This window comes from Chelonoidis abingdonii, chromosome 2, assembly GCF_003597395.2.
Source record: "Chelonoidis abingdonii isolate Lonesome George chromosome 2, CheloAbing_2.0, whole genome shotgun sequence".
Taxonomy (NCBI): domain Eukaryota; kingdom Metazoa; phylum Chordata; order Testudines; family Testudinidae; genus Chelonoidis; species Chelonoidis abingdonii.
In genome coordinates, this window is record NC_133770.1 from 66,583,793 (window position 1) to 66,600,716 (window position 16,924).

A 16,924-nucleotide genomic window follows, 5' to 3' on the forward strand; every position below is an offset into this window, starting at 1 on the left:
CTGTGGATGGTGACTCTTGCCCCATTAAATGTTAGTGTAGGATGTGATACGTAGAATGCATATTTTAAGTGTTGGGACATGTGAAAAGATGCCTCCTGTTCGGTCAAGGAAAGAGAACAGTCAGGTAAAAAGTGTGGTCAGCAACCTGATCAGGTAAACGGTTTGGTCAGCAGTCCAATTAGATAAACAACTGAGTTAGCAAAACAGGACAAGTGTTTATACAATCTATAACAACAAGGTGTTTAAGGCAAGCACCTGAATGTGGGTGTCAGCTTGCATTTAACCCTGTACTATGCCCTGTTTCGGTGGACTGATTACTCGCTGATGCAGCAAATAAACAACATACTTCTTCATCTCAAGGGTCTATCTGCAAACCTGTGCATTCTGAGTAGCAGGGAAAAGAACTGGTCAACAATTAGCAAAACCCATGAGATAAAATAGCTCATTCACTGAACACTGCATATGAAGTGGCACTAGAAGTGATGAAGAAAAGATTGTTTCAAATGTGACACAAACTATCTGCCTCTTCATCTACAAGTTGTTCTTGTTTTCAGGCTCCCTGCATTGTTGTACTTAGGTCTCTCCACTCACAGTTCCCAGAGGTAGATGCTAGAAAGATCATCGGACAGACAAGAGGATATAAAGCCTTTCACATGGGAGGCTTATGTCAATAATGACCCAGATTTGTCATCACATGGATATCAGCTATTCTAAAGTGAATGGGCTGTCACAGTCCAGTAAGTGGGCAAATGTCCACATCACAAAACCCCACCATCCAACAAGTGCCAACCTCAGAGGCACAAAGGACAGAATGGACAGAGGCTAATTATCTACTTGCTCCCAAGATGAAACACCAAAAAGGGATATGCTCCTTAGAAAAGTAGGCCCCAAGCCACAGGGTAGTGAATAGCTATGCAGTGTAGTAAACTAAATGAAGACTTGAGAAACTGGAGACAAAGAGAATAAAAGAATACCTAGGAATTGTTTCCTCTTCTACATTAAAGATATCTAGAATAGCATGTGTCAGCGAGCATATATACATGCACCTACTGGCCTTTAAGAGATAAGGAGCAATTAAAACAAAGCAGCTTCTGGGTGGAGGGGCACTGTTTTAGTGAAACTCCCCACCCCACATCCCCACTCTGCTTGGTCGTCTCTAAATCCAACAAGATGCCTAGAATTCTCTTGGGAAAGGGCCACAGAAAGGAAGATGGCGCCCCTGCTTCCCTTATATCACACACTTCTGTGATGCAGCCAACTCTTCCCACCCATTTAGAATTAGGTCTCAGAATTGCAAGACTGCTGGTGAACAACTCAGAACCTGTGCCTCACAGGCTGTCTGTTCTCTGTCTTTCAGTATGACCCCCATTGGATCTCACTACAAAGCAGCATTAGGCCATGTCAATTCTTGGATGGGAGACTGCTAAAGAACACCTAGTTACTGCCAGAACATTGGAAGTCCGCGGGTGATTCCGTGCAATAGTTTTTCTTCTATCCCAAAGAGTCCTAGAAATGGGTGGGTATTGCACTGCTGGAGATGCTGTCTTGCAATATGAGCTGTAAAACTAAGATCCTATTATTTGTGGCTACTAAAATTCTCATGTCACTTTCACAAGAGTGGGAGCATTTATATGAGCTGTATCTGGCCATAGTGGTAATTTTATTCTATTGACATAAATCCTCACCTTCACTGCAACTGAACATGGAATTCTTTTCCATCTTCTCGCCTGACCTCTATACTATTGCTGTAAAATTGTTCATTGCCTATCACATGCCACTCAGTGGTTGCTTTTCAATGGTGGGGGAAGGAGCCTCATGTTACAGTCTCTCAAGCACTTCAGGACACGCTGGGAGCAAAGATCCAGTGCAAGCATTAGCTGAAAGCAGAAAATGAAGAAGAGATTAACTGTGAGTAGCATTTGAAACTATCTGGCTCTTCACCTACAAGTAGTTCGTTTTCAGACTCTGCCTTGTTGAACTTGGTTCTCTCCACTCAGAGCCACCAAAGACAGACGCCATCTTCTTGAGTGTTAAATCTTCCTTTATTGTGAAACTCTCTCTTCCCAAAAGGCTGGGATCAGCACTAACTTTTTAATAGAGGAAGATGGCATCTCACTTTTCAGAATGCACCAGTGGTTTCCATCTGGTTTATATCTCTCAGCTACCGAGGTTCTTCCTCTGCCTAGTCTTGAACCAGAGTCCTGGGATTTTCTGTGGACTCTCTTCACAGCTGTTTGATTAGGAAGAGGGCCTCTGACTGCAGAAACAGTGTCTATTTAGAGCGAGTATTTTAACAGGATCTAGTGGATTAAAGTCTTTCTATAGTTTTAGTTAATAATTCAGGGGCAGATAGTTCCGCATGTCAGGGCAAAAAAGTAGAAGAGGCTAAAAGTGCCTTCTTCCCCCCGCCCCAACACAAAACCACTGGCTCCTGTGAGCGGGGGAAGCAGAATCTGCATAGCTGCTACATCCCTCCCCTACACACATTCACCTGCACGTCCACCAATGTTATATACGCCATCATGTGCCAGCAATGCCCCTCTGCTATGTACAGCGGCCAAACTGGACAGTCTCTACGGAAAAGGATAAATGGACACAAATCAGATATTAGGAATGGCAATATACAAAAACCTGTAGAACACTTCAACCTTTAAGGTAGCCACCCTGCAGCAAAAAAACTTCAGGACCAGACTTCAAAGAGAAACTGCTGAGCTTCAGTTCATTTGCAAATTTGACACCATCAACTCAGGATTAAACAAAGACTGTGAATGGCTTGCCAACTACAAAAGCAGTTTCTCTTCCCTTGGTGTTCACACCTCAACTGCTAGAAGAGGGCCTCATCCTCCCTGATTGAACTAACCTTGTTATCTCCAGACTGATTCTGGCCTGCATATTTATATCTGCCTCTGGAAATTTCCACTACATGCGTCTGACGAAGTGGATATTCACCCTTGAAAGCTCATGCTCCAATACATCTGTTAGTCTATAAGGTGCCACAGGACTCTTTGTTGCTTTTCATAGACGGCAAGAGAGTGGGCAGGCCCCCGACTTCACCCCTTTCCCCTGTTGCTACCACCATCACTATACCTGGCAGCAGCCTGCTGCTGTTTACTCACTCCCACAGAATTAGAGAGACTCCCACCTTACGAGCTTGATCCAGGGGAAGTGCAGCAAAGCACCTGAGTCTGGGCTGGATTACAAACTGATGAGCTAGCCCACAATCTGAAGCATGTTAGTGTGAGCAGCAAGGGATTCAGCCCAAGGAGGATGAGGATAGAGAAAATAGCTCTAAAATGGGTGCTGTGGCTGAGCATTCTTAGCTCCAAACCAACTTGCTGACATATTTTGCTAAACAGGGAGGGACCTAAACACATGCACATGTGGTTGCCTGAATGAATCAGGTCTTTGAGGAACACTGACATTACAAACCATGACAAATGAATGTCTTAAAGATGTGTTCCAATTGTCATTTGTATCCTGCTATCCCATAATACATATCATGCATAATACAGTGAGTTACATACATACTTCTAGAAAACCTTCCTACATCATCATGCTCTGTCACAACTTTACGTACTCTGAATAGTTCCTTTAATTTGACTTAAACTATTCTAAAATGGGGAGAGGGTAAAATCTAATATCAACACTTAATTTTATAACCATTCTGTATGTTCTAATCCATATCTAATGGATGGTTACTCCTTTTCCCTTTTATAACTGGAGTTCATTTAGGGTCCCTGCAATCAGCTGGAGGAAAAACGTCTGTGTGGCTTTTCCAGTTGTCTGTGTAGCATAGTGGTGTTCAACAATCATGTACTTCGATATCTTTTCTTGTGTATGAACTCTGATATAGCTCAGCTGCAGGAACTGGTTAACTTGGTAGAGATCAGGCTCCCGACCCCCACTGGTTTCTTCTTCAGTCCCTTTGCTTATAGAACAAAATTGAGTTTCTATCTCTTGGCTATGTCGGATCCTGTGTGTCTGATTATTTAGTCAAAGGAAAAGCAGAGCTTATAGAAACAACAGCACCTCCCTAAGACAGAAGCCTGACCGGCAGCAAATTCAGCAGAGGACATTTTGAAAATGATATGGCTTTTTTTCTTTTTCTTTTGACTTGGTGTTTTAAGGGCCTGATCCAAAAGCCACCGAATTCAATAGGAGTCTTTCCATTGACTTCAATGAGTTTTGGATCAGATCATAAGGGAGTTAAACTTTATACCCCTCCTAATGGAAATACAATCTAGATGGAGCTACTATAAAATGGGTGTTATGCATTTGTTGCAGAGCAAAACTGAATATAGATTATGCATTTGGCCTTGAACACGTAGGGTGGGATTTTCTTTCATTAAATGTTCAGGTTTGGCCTAACTCTGGTTCCCTTAAAGTCAATAGAAGTTTTATAATTGACTTTAAGGCCAATACTGAGCACTTTTATAAATCTCATCCTTCAACTTTGATTGAAATCGTTGACACCTCAGGAGCATGCACTGCTGTATATGTACTTAGTGGTTAAGGAAGTAAATCCCACCTACGTGCAGGTAAAATGTGTGACCTTGAAGCAAGTAATGCAAAGTGAAAGAATTATGTACACAGAAGTACATGAAGTCATCCTAGAGGTGGTACAGTTATGTCTGGGTGCTACAGCAATAAAAGACATTTGTATTCCCCTTATTTCTCTGAATAAATTCAGATGACAGCCCCATTTCATTTCTTCATTCAGTTTGGAGGCCAGATGGCATTAGAATCATTTACTTCACCTTGTTGTGCTTAATTACTACAATCAACACACTATTTTCCAAATTAATCATAACAAAGTAATTTCATTAGTAACACAGCAGGCTGTTGAATTATTAGCATCATAACAGTTTGCAAACAATTAAACTTTATTTGAACCTTTAAAATTTGCAGAGTGGAACATTATTGTAAGATCTAATGGCAATATAGTACAAATTCAGTACAGAGCAAATAATCAAATAAAAATGCTTTATAAAATATGACTTACAAGCCTCTTTGGAAAAAATTTGCTGTCTTACTGTTCACAGAAAGGCAAACGAAACCCAAGTAAACAACAAAAACAAAGCAATTAAGCATATTTTCTAACACCCTATTTTGTATAAGTTCTATTAATGGGAACTTTCTTATCCAAAAAAGGTTATGGTATTTGCAAAGATTTAAAGTAAACATTTTTTTTCTGCTTTACATTGTTGGTTTATTCCAAGAAATTTCGGGTCAGGGTTTTGGGTCAGAGTTATGGGTCTCTGTTTCAAAATATCCTAGTTTTGGAATATTTATGTTGTTTGTTTGCCAACCTCGCACATTGTACTAAGTGACAAAAAACAAAGGATCTAGAAACTACGGACAAAAGATGCTTTATTTCTATTTGTGCCACCAGCATCAGGAAAAACAGCTCAAAGAGCTTTTTATTCATCAGTTGGCTAAGGACTCCCTCTCCTGGATTAACAGGAAAAGAAAAAGGAGCCCTCCAAATGTTTTAAGTTGCAAATGATGTGCCTGTGCATAAGACACACATTGGTGGGGGGAAGGGTTTCCAACCAGTTCAACATGCTACAAAAATCTGCTGCCATCTACTGACAAACCATTGCAAATTCTTCTCTTTTTATAGTACTATACCAAAATATAACGGTGGTGCCCACTAGCGCTGCTGTAGTTCAGGGTTTGTCAGCACAAGACCACTCATTTCAAGGGGTTTCACTCAGCTGTAAAAATCTGCTGTGGGTTTAATCTTGGCATTTAAAGTATCTCTAAAAAAAATCAAATTTAGTATAACTCAGATGATTTTCCTTTTGTTAATTTAATTTTACAGGTGACTAGTGTGTATATTGTTTATTTGACAAAAAAGGGAGTTGTCACAAAAAGAAAAGCAGTTGTGGTGAATTTCTTTATTGTGTAATAGGAAGACTTTTCAGCATGTCGATTTATTGTGCAGTCATGTTAATGAGAAAAAGCTCTTGCGATATTGACAGTTCACGTTCTAAATACAATCCAGAAGTATACTTGAGAAAATAAAGATCTAAATTTACAATCTATAGTTTTCATGCTTCATAGATTACCTGGTTTGGATGACCGTTTCTCAGAAATATATGTTTATAAAATAACCATAAAACCTCGCCCGATTTTACTCCTACTGGTAGTCTTATATAACAAAGGGTAAAATAAAGTAATGTTAGTGGTCAAAGCACACACAGACAAAAATATCTTTTAACTCATTCTGTTTTCAGGGTTAGCCTGAAGCATAAACAGCACAAGCAGCTTACTGAGGACCTGCGTAGGCTCAGCAACTTGCAGACTGGCTTGACCTGCCTTTTTGGCAGCTTGAGGCCTCACAAATCACAATGCTATCCCTGGTTCTTTCCAGCAGTGCTGGAGATTCTAGATAGTTGGTGATCTTACATACTAGAATACACAGCACTTAAGTAGAATAAGCGGATTTTAAGTATTGACTCTGAATTGTCGTGCTTTTGTGTGTGTAAATGAAATGTTTGCTTGGGGTGTGTGTGTTTTAACTCAGTAACTTCAGATTCTGGATTTGATACTGGCAAGACTGCAAATAACCTGCATTCACATAAGCTGTTTTATAGACTTCTGTGGTACTACTTATGCAAGCAAGGATTATTTACATAAGGAAGGTTGTAGAACTGACCTAATGACAACATCCATACTTCAACAATATCACAACAGGTATATAAACTTTTTCACTGGTAAAGAATCATCCACCAATGTTTTTTTTAAATACAACATGTATTGTCAACCCAGAATATAATCATTTTCAATTCTCTCTGTTTTATTCTCATGACCACATTTCTCATGATGCAAGTCTGCCAATAACGATAACATGGTGTAAATCAATGTAGTTCTACTGACTTTAATGGAGTGGATTTACATGAATTGAGAATCTGGTTTTATATATTATTTTGTGACTATAAATTCTTATTCTACATAAAAAATACTAAAATTATATGAAGAAATAAATCATGCAGAAATGTAGAACGTTTCTTTAGATGTATGTTAGTTTTAAAACTTGCATTATTGCACAGGAATTTACCTAGTTTTTCTATGGAATTATACATTGCAGTCCCAGTGAAGTGAATTTATCAAAAGGCTAATGTTATTAAAATCCATGAGGAGAACGATGATTTTCAACTGTCAATGTGTTGCTAAATTTTTAAAATGTACATAGAAAAAAATTATCTGATTCCATTTAAACAGAATATATCTATAACTACAAAGCGCACTTAATGTTTCAGCAAAACAGCAACAGGTACAGCTTTGCTGCTTGTGCATCACATGTTAACGAAAATCTTCTATTGAGTGTCACAGTACTTTAGTTATATAACAAAGGATTGAACAGAGCACTTTTCCCAAAAAGATTAAAGTATACAGAAATGGAGAAAAATTAAAAAATATTTTATGTTTAATATATTTGGTATGGTGGTCTGACTACACCCATCAAACAAGTTCACAGAGTAGAATCCTTGCATTTTGAAAACCAGGTCTGGAAGGTGCAGTTGTACATCACTCTTGATTGTAATTGCAGGATTCTCCTGATTAGGAAGAATGACATTTATAGCACACGGTTAGCCAAAAAGCCAACAAACCCCAAATAGCTATCGTTTCCATATATTTCTAACTGCACACATGCACACACACGCTATTAAGCACCTAACCTAACCAAAAAGCTTGCAAACTTGATTCTATGAAAGAACAAAGAAAAGGAAGCTGGTTATGGAATAGATCTTATTCTGAACACAATAGTTATTTTTTATTTCATATACAAACCCAGCAGAGCTTCTTTAATTGAACTGTAATATAAAGATTGTGGCAAAATATATTTGTCAACAGAACTCCTGCAAAGGTTCCAGGAAAGAAATACTTATGAAACAGAGAACAAGGGAACATATAAACCATTACATAAGATTGGATTAAAATGTACTTACCCAGGCCTCTCAAATATCATACATCTCCATTATGTAGGCTCTAGGCACCAAGCCAATGGTTCCCTTCATTTCTCCTACCCACCAGCCAAATCTATCGTAGTCCTAATTGAAAACAATACGCAATATTAACCTTTAGTCTGATATAAATGCGATACAGTTTGTATGAAACTCCTTATGGATGTTTCCCTCTTATATACAGTTATAAGAGCTTGAAATTAAAATTAAAAACATTAGATCCTTTTGTTTGAGGTGTTAAAAATGCATGGTTAGGCAAAGAAATACATTACATTTTAAAAGGATCAACATATTTATTAGTGTTTTGAAAAAATTATCAATTGTTTCTCTACAACAGGTAAAAACCACACTTGATCTCCCCTTTCTCCAATACTCTTCACCCCCAAACCTATACAAAATCCTATTGTTTGTCACTAATATCCAACAGTGGAATACTGAAGTATGAAAATTGACTGGAATTCTTTCAGTACCATAAGACTAAATTTAAAGGGACTTGCAATCAAATTATTTAAAATAATGTTTAGCTCAAATATGAAAGGAATGCAATCATACATCTAATGCATATTCTCTTTTTATGGACAAAGTATACCATTACTTTAACCTTGCAGAAAATCCTACCACAGCTCTCATATGTCTGACAGATGACTAATGTATTTCTGTTTTAAATTTGTTTAGGCTTATTGAGATAAATATGAAACAAAATGGATTATAATAATTTAAAGAGAGAATATTTTCCAAAAAGCAATACCAAGTAAGAGTATTGTGGGATCCAAATTTAATTTTTTTCCTTGAGGTAAATATTTTAAGATCAATTTTAACAAGAGTTCAATAAACTGTAACTGCTGAAATTGCAGGTGCACGCACACGCGCGCACGCACCCACCCACGCGCACACACCACCCACCCACACACACAGAGTTACATATGAGGCATTATTAAAACAGAGACTCTGTTCAAAATGGATTGATTAGTAAGATAATTACTGTGGAACAAACATGGAAAATGTAAAATACACAGATATTTTATTTATATATATATATATTTATATATATATATATAAATATATATATATTTTATTTATATATATATATATCCGCAGTCCAGTACCATCAGATAGTATGTTAGAAGATGCCAATAGAGCCCTCATAACAATCCCTACTACCACCATAACTCAAACCAATGAACTGGTATACGCTACAGCCTCTGTAATCCTGGAGATGCTTGGCTACACGATCAAGAAGAACAACAAGTATGTACCCACCCTGGATAAATTGAGGTTGGAGGATAAGATCAAGGCGACTCGGAGGAAATGTAGTCCGTTTGGTGGAAATACAGAAGGGTGTAGAGATTAAGGATAAGACTTGCTACTGAAAAAAATACCAGGGCCTTGACTCATCTGAAGCCCTAGAGACTGCTTAAACAAGTCACAGCACTGGCTACCAGGGCTAAGGAGATACACTAGGAGAGCAGAGGCCAAAAAGTAAATGCCTGTTCTCCAAGGCCACATCCAGGATGTACTCCAACTAGCCGCTTGCAACAACAATAACAAGCGAGCCACCCTGCCGCAGAACCCAGAAACAGTACTGCGAAGACCATATGGAGACGCGACATACCAAACACCGTGCAAATTGCTCGACAGGACCTGGAAGAAACGAGCCCCCAACAGCAATTAACCCCGCCCAGACACCACTCCACCCCTCACAGTACGAAGACATACCCAGCAGCGGCAACCGTCAAAAACATATTGAGCTGGACAGCCTGGACCAACATAGATCCACACCCTACGTGGCCCTTAACGACTCTAACAGCCTGCCCCTGATACGGCCTAGTACACGATAACCAGCTGCCTGCGCACGCGCTCCCACCCAAACTGCGCTCCAACAAGGAAGGACAGTACCCTGAATCAATGCAGACCCTGCACGAGGACGAACCCCGGCCACACTACCGGCCATAAACTGCCTCCCCACAACATGGACAGTCTTATCAGGTCATAGCTCGCCAGCTCCAGGACCACATGGGCCAGTACATGAGGCACAGCCAGTGCGATTGGGACACACACCAGCGGCTCCAAACAACCAGTTGCTCACTAGATAGAGCAGTCGCCAACGACTCAAGGTCCTAGACCAGACCAACTCTGGACCGCTGCACATGTGACTATATGGGACCAGCCCCTATCCGCCACTCCTCAACTGCCGCCACCACGTAGGATCTGTGAATTCTGGCGCTATACAATCATCAACAGACACTAAGGACCTCTCCTAGAACCTCAATGGCAGACTATGGAAAGAAACACTAGAAGTCATCATCAATGGCAACCCTTGCCAAGTGGCCATCAACGTGCGGCAAACCATCCAAGGTGATGCACTGTCCCCGCTGCCTGTTCTGCATGGGCTTAAACCCCCCAGCAGTAATCACAAGGACTGGATACGTACAGGTTCGGAGGGAATACCATCAGCACCTCCTTACATGGATGACCATCAAGTGTGATGTAGAATGAACGAGACATCGATACGCTTAATCCACCTTGACTTGCGGATCTACAGTGAGATATCGGATGTCATTCGGACTGTGGAGAGTGTGGCCGACGCCATTGGTAGTGACAGAGGGAGGTCTCAGACCTGATCGGGCGTGAACACACCGCGGGCACATCAGCAGAATACAGACAGTAGGCAAGTACCTTGACCCCGCCAGTCACATGGCCGAAACCAACCGATGAGGAAGCAAGAGAAGACAGCAACATCCAAGTATCACAAGGATAAAGACCAGTCCTGAAGAGCCAGTCCTAGTGGAGACAGAAACAGATCCACGCCATTTCAACGAGATAACGCCCTGCGGTCCATTCAGTACCTGCCGGTATAGTGCGCTGGCAAGAGGGACATGGCGCTGCCGATGTGAAAAACCCGGAGAAGCTACCCACAATGCAGCGAGGTTTCACACCCAGCCACACCCCAAGACTGCCACTGATTCCAGCCGGAAAGAAGGCGGGCGGGCCTTGCGTGAGCGTCAAAGGCCACTATCCTCGTGGAAACCCGGAAATCCAGGAGTACATCAGTAAGATGGCCCCCAACAGATGAGTGCTGAGGGAATGCCTGCCCAGCAGCAGCCAGACATGGAGGAAGACCACGCAGAAGCACAGTGGCCTGGCAAGCAAGACCCTCCTGGGATGCCTTAACCATCGACAGATAGCTTGAGGTGGGCTGACATCTGGAGAATCCTACAGCTGCGCTGGAAAGGCGCTGGACTAAAAGACATCACTGAGGCAATGATCCCTGCAGCACAAGAGAACAGGCACTTGAGCAACCAAGCTCCACTGTAGCGGTGGATTCTCCACCTAGAGAGGACCCAAGGTGCAGACTGTGCAGAGAGCCTCAGAGGACAGCTCCCAAACACATTAGTGGCAGGATGCTAAGATGCAGCGCAGGACCCAGCATACACTGCGGCCACACCAAGTGGCTAGGCATTGTGTACAAGAAAACATCCTGACACAGCGCTATGGCTAGAACCCTCCCAAGACCAGATGGGAGATATCCGCAAAGGTTGTGGAGAATAGCAGGCTACGATTCTGATGGGAACTTCCCAGAATCAGAACGGGGACAGGCCCGAGGTACTGGCCATCAACCAGACATCGTGGTATTAGACAAGGAGCAGAGACCGCGGCTGGTGTAGCACCAACTATAGCTCAGTGCCACAGTGACGCAGCAACATCAAGGAAGAAGGAATTGAGAAGCTGGAGAAGTACCAGGGCCTGAAAGAGGAACTCAGAGAGGTGATGGCAAGTGAGGCCAATAGGGTCCAGTGGTGGTAGCGAGCCCTACGGGGCTGTGATTCCTAAGCTGCGTGGAGTGCATCACAGATCCCACCACCGGAACCCACATCCAAGCCTCTCCCTGTACAGAGGCTGCCCAAGTGCTAGGAAAGCTAAAGATACTGCGCAGAACCCTCAAACTCCCAGGCCTCTGGTAGAGGACCCGAGGTTGAGGAAGACACATACCACCCATAGGGGTGAGAGGGGAATTTTTTTTTTTTTTTTATATATATATATAAAAGCAACATTTGCTTCCTGCCATATTGCTCTTTTGAAAAGAAAGGCTGTAGGATTTCTGAACTGATGGTTCTATTAAGATACCATGAGCTACTATTTTGCCTGTAGCTAAAGCTATTTATGACATAGCAGCCAAGTGGAGACCAGAAGTTTAAGGGTTAACAGATTTTTATTAGAACCTCAATTATATCGACTTGTGGCTAACGTACACGACCTATTCTGGAATTCTCTAAAGGTCCTGTAAGGTGCTTGAGGCTCTCAACTCTCATTGTGGCTAACAGGACAGGGCCCCAAAGATGACCAATCATCCCTCTCTCCCCACCCCTTAATTATCCCCTTTATTTATGTATTATTATTTTTTGGGGTTGTGAGTGCAGGTAGATCCTATTCCCAGATTAAAGAGATTCCCTTCTCCTCTCCTCCAAGATAAATAGAATACTGGTCATTTGAAAGTCCTATCCTCTGATACACAGAATATTAAAATGAATAGGAGGTTAAAATAATCCAGTACAGAAAACACATTTATTTAAGCTGGAGCACACATGACTGGGAGAAACTAGGGAAGGAATTCCATCTCCTTTTCCACTCTGCAGTAAGGGATTGTGGGGAGCTACCTGGTCTATAAAATCCTAGGGCAATCTGAATGAGGCTGCCAGTCAGAGAATAATCCCCGGCTGCATTTTAGGAAGAATTGGAGGAATTGTTATGAAGCACACATTACAGTCAAAACCCTTAAAGGTTAAGCAAGTGTTCTCACACCAAGGCTACAAATGTTCCAGCTCAGCTTGTTTGTTTAACACATTTTATAATTTTCTGTATATATATCACACTATGCTGCTTAAGTATACAAACTATCTCTAGACTGAAAACTGGTAATTGCTCAAGATGCCAGCACTCACCTATGCTAAAGGAATTTCACCCATAAATCTTTCTAATGAAAAAGCAACAACATACTTAAAGCTGTTATGTGAACTCATGAAGTGAGCCCAAGAAAGATTGATTAAGCAAGTTTTACTAGACATCACCAAAAACAAACAATACATGAGATCAGGGAAGAGGCTTAGTTAAGTGGTCATTAAACCACTTACAACAAATGGCACAGAAAAAGGTTGTGGACTAAATTATTGCTTGAAAATGTTTCACTTAAAGACATTGTGTGAACTTTGATACCACATGAACTTTTAAAAAGCTATTCAGATGGCTCAATATAAAATTACAAACATGTTGCTTTTTGAAAATTTTCCATTTCTTGCTATTTAGTAATATGCCATTTAATGCTCTTGTGTGAAGCTAAGTAATAAGATGAAATTGATCGTGATGTAACAGTCTAGTAAGCTAATTTATGGATTCATTGCAGCCATTAGACCATATAGATAAGACTGCAACACAAAAGCCTTAACTTTATCATTACTATTCTTTGCATGAGCCTCTAGTGCAACATGAATCCCAACTAAACCATCTGCAGTCCATAGAAGTTGGAATAAAAATATAATAAAGGTTCCTGGTTACCAAGAATACAATATTTTAACCTCAGGTTTCAGACCATCACTACGTAGAAGTCTCCTTTTTAAACTGGTTAATTTATGTATGTCCCCCTCTAAATACTGCTAAAGCTCACCTTCCGGCACGCCCATATACAAAATCTAACTTGATGTATTGTTTCTACTATTGTTATCAATGATAAATTACTTACAGTGACAAAGTAATGCAATTGAATCAGTGTTGTCTTGAGGTTCCGTATGTCTGTTATTGCTGTATAAGACAGGCGTGGAATAAAATAAAGACTAAAATCCACATTTGTGGGAACTACAGAATAGTTTAAAAATGCAGTAGAAATGGAATCTGGTTATAACAGATCATATGTACTCTTAAAAGTTAAGAAGCATGGTATCCTGCAGGCAGCAAGTAGGACCTCAGCTTTGAGAAAGCTCACCATCTGGTATCCCTCACTGCATTCAGCTCCTACCATCAGTTCTAACAGAGGAAAGTGACTATACTTCAGAAGGACTGATAAAATAATGAAGAGTCCTTTAATCTACAGGAAACCATTCTAGTCAATTTATAAGAAATATTGTGTCCCTTTGTAGGATGTGTAATTATTTTCTATTAATCATGTGCTATAAAGCTGTATTATGTAGTTATTCTGTTATCACTAGAAAGAGGCCTGCAGTCAGTTCCTGACAATGTTAGGTAATTACTAACACAAAGCTTCTTTCTCCTTACGTAGAAATGTTATCAAGATCCAGAGTTGCTTACTGTATGATGCTTACTGTATGAAAATAACACTCAGAAGAAGTTCAATAACTGCAAAATGAATTGCTTCACAAGGCACATAGTATATAGGGAGGAGGGGGGAGGAGAGAAGGGGAAAAATCCTTTCCAAATAAAACAAAAGGGTAACCCTAAGCAACAGCTAACTGTTTTCTAAACTGCTGATATATTTTCGTTGTTCATTCTGATACACAGTGGCTGATGGCTTTTGTTTTTTACAGATGTTGATTAAGCAACAAAGCGATTGCATCCGGTTGAAAGAATGAAAGAAAGCTGCTAATTTAAAATTAAAACTATTTTTGCCAACACATTCATTTTCTATGTAGTGTATAAAGGTAACAACAAAACAAAGATCCCGATCCTGCAAATGCCTATGCTTTTAATTTTATATGCTGGGTACAGATGCCCCTGCCTACTGCCCCCTACCTCCAACATCAATGTGTAAAGGTAAGCATCTACTTAAGACTTTAAGAGATCCAGGTCTAAAAGGTTATTGCAGTTTGGTAGAGTGCATTCAATGGAAACATGCTAGCCACTTCCATATTTATCTGTATATTTTTGTCCAATTATTTTTTAGTGTACAGAATATTCCCATAAAAAGAGAAGTTTGAAATGCAACAATTTGCAAGAAGTTCTCTCTCACTCTGTCTCTAAGAGCCAGATCCTGTGCAAAGCTGAGAACCTCCTGAGAGATGCTTAGTACTCTCTCAGGGTATGTCCACACTACGGGATTATTCCGATTTTACATAAACTGGTTTTGTAAAACAGATTGTATAAAGTCAAGTGCATGTGGCCACACTAAGCACATTAATTCGGTGGTGTGCGTCCATGTACCGAGGCTAGCGTCGATTTCTGGAGCGTTGCACTGTGGGTAGCTATCTTGTAGCTATCCCATAGTTTCCGCAGTCCCCCTGCCCATTGAAATTCTGGGTGAGATCCCAATGCATGATGGTCCAATACAGTGGTCGCAGGTGATTCTGGTAAATGAAGTCACTCATTCCCTCTGTGAAAGCAACGGCAGACAATCATTTTGCGCCTTTTTTCCCTGATTGCCCTGGAACGCCCATAGCCATGCAACATGGAGCCCGTTTTGCCTTTTGTCACGCACCATATGTGCACTGGATGCCACTGACAGAGGCGGTACTGCAGTGCACACAGCAGCATTCATTTGCCTTTGCAAGATAACAAAGACGGTTTATCAGTCATTCTTCCGCGTCTGCCAGCCATTGTAAATTGGCGATGAGAATGATGGTTATCAGTACGTTCTGTACCGTCTGCTGCTGGTCATGAGTACTCCTGGCTGACCTTCGCTGAGGTCGACCGGGGACGCAAAGACAAAAATGGAATGCCTTCCGGGTCATTCCCTCCTTTAGGTTGTATCTCAAAATAGAGTCAGTCCTGCCTAGAATATGGGGCAAGTGTACTAGAGAAGAACAGTGTACCAGATAGCACAGCCACTCCATGTCAGATCCATGCAGAAATAGATGAGCTGCATGCATTTCTAGGGGCGCCCTCAACACCCCACCCCTTGCTTCTCCCTCACCCAACCCTCCTGGGCTACCGTTGCAAGTGTCCCCCCATTTGTGTGATGAAGTAATAAAGAAAGCAGGAATAAGAAACATCGACTTTTTAGTGAGATAAAGAGAGGAGGCAGCCTCCAGCTGCTAATGATAGTCCAGGCAGGACATTAAATGGTGGGGGGAGAGAGCCCAGCATCCGCGCTATGTATAGTCCAGGCAGTCAGAATCTTTTCTTTTAGACATGAAATGGGGGAGGGGCTTGATGAGCTCAGCCCCCAGTTGCTATGATGAAGACGGTTACCAGCCGTCCGTACCATCTGCCGGATGACTGGAGGCATTCCTATTTTTACCCAGCCTCCGCCGACCTCACCTGAGGCCACCAGGAGCACTCACGGGATGATGACGAGGACGGCTACCAGTCCTTCTGCACTGTACGTCTGCCCACTGGGAGAAGGGAGGAGAGGATGCTGCTTACAGTGCCGCAGCACCGTGTCTACCAGTAGCATGCAGTAGACATACGGTGACATTGAAAAAGTTCAAGCAACGATTTTTTTCCCTTTCTTTCATGGGGGGAGAGGAGGGGTAAATTGATGAGATACCCTGAACCACCGGACAATGTGTTGACCTACAGGCATTGGGAGCTCAGCAAGAATGCAAATACTTTTCGGAGATTGTGGGGACGTGGATAGCTGGAGTCCTCAGTACCCCTCCCTCCCTCCATGAGCGTCCATTTTATTCTTTGTTTTCATTACGTTTGTCAACAGCACTGTGCTGTGGATCTTGTATCATAGCCTGGAGATTTTTTTCAAAATGCTTTGGCATTTCGTCTTCTGTAATAGAGCTCTGATAGAACAATTAGTCTCCCTGTACGCGATCAGATCCAGTATCTCTCGTATGGTCCATGCTGGACTCTTTTGAGATTTGGGACTGCATGCCACCCGTGCTGATCAGAGCTCCATGCTGGCAAACAGGAAATGAAATTCAAAGTTTGCGGGGCTTTCCTGTCTACCTGGCCAGTGCATCCAATTCAGATTGCTTTCCAGAGCGGTCACAGTGGTGCACTATGTGATACACCCAGGAGGCCAATACCGACTATTGCGCCACAACTAACCTAGAATCCAA

The 16,924-nt window shown here is 41.5% G+C and overlaps 1 protein-coding gene across 3 annotated transcripts in view; it reads right to left on the bottom strand.

Annotated features, from left to right (window-relative positions):
- Window positions 1-4,865: 4,865 nt before the first annotated feature.
- Window positions 4,866-16,924, bottom strand: part of SKAP2 (src kinase associated phosphoprotein 2) — a 186,375-nt gene continuing 174,316 nt past the window's right edge. For 2 of the 3 annotated variants that reach the window (XM_032773814.2, XM_032773813.2), the window contains 2 exons: window positions 7,956-8,057; window positions 4,866-7,562 (listed from right to left, as the gene is read on the bottom strand). In XM_032773814.2, the coding sequence (XP_032629705.1) occupies window positions 7,965-8,057 (93 nt within the window). In that variant the 3' untranslated portion in view covers window positions 4,866-7,562; window positions 7,956-7,964. Of the gene's footprint in view, window positions 7,563-7,955; window positions 8,058-13,704; window positions 13,764-16,924 lie in introns of those variants that run through there. The other variant, XR_004372797.2, reaches the window with a different exon arrangement.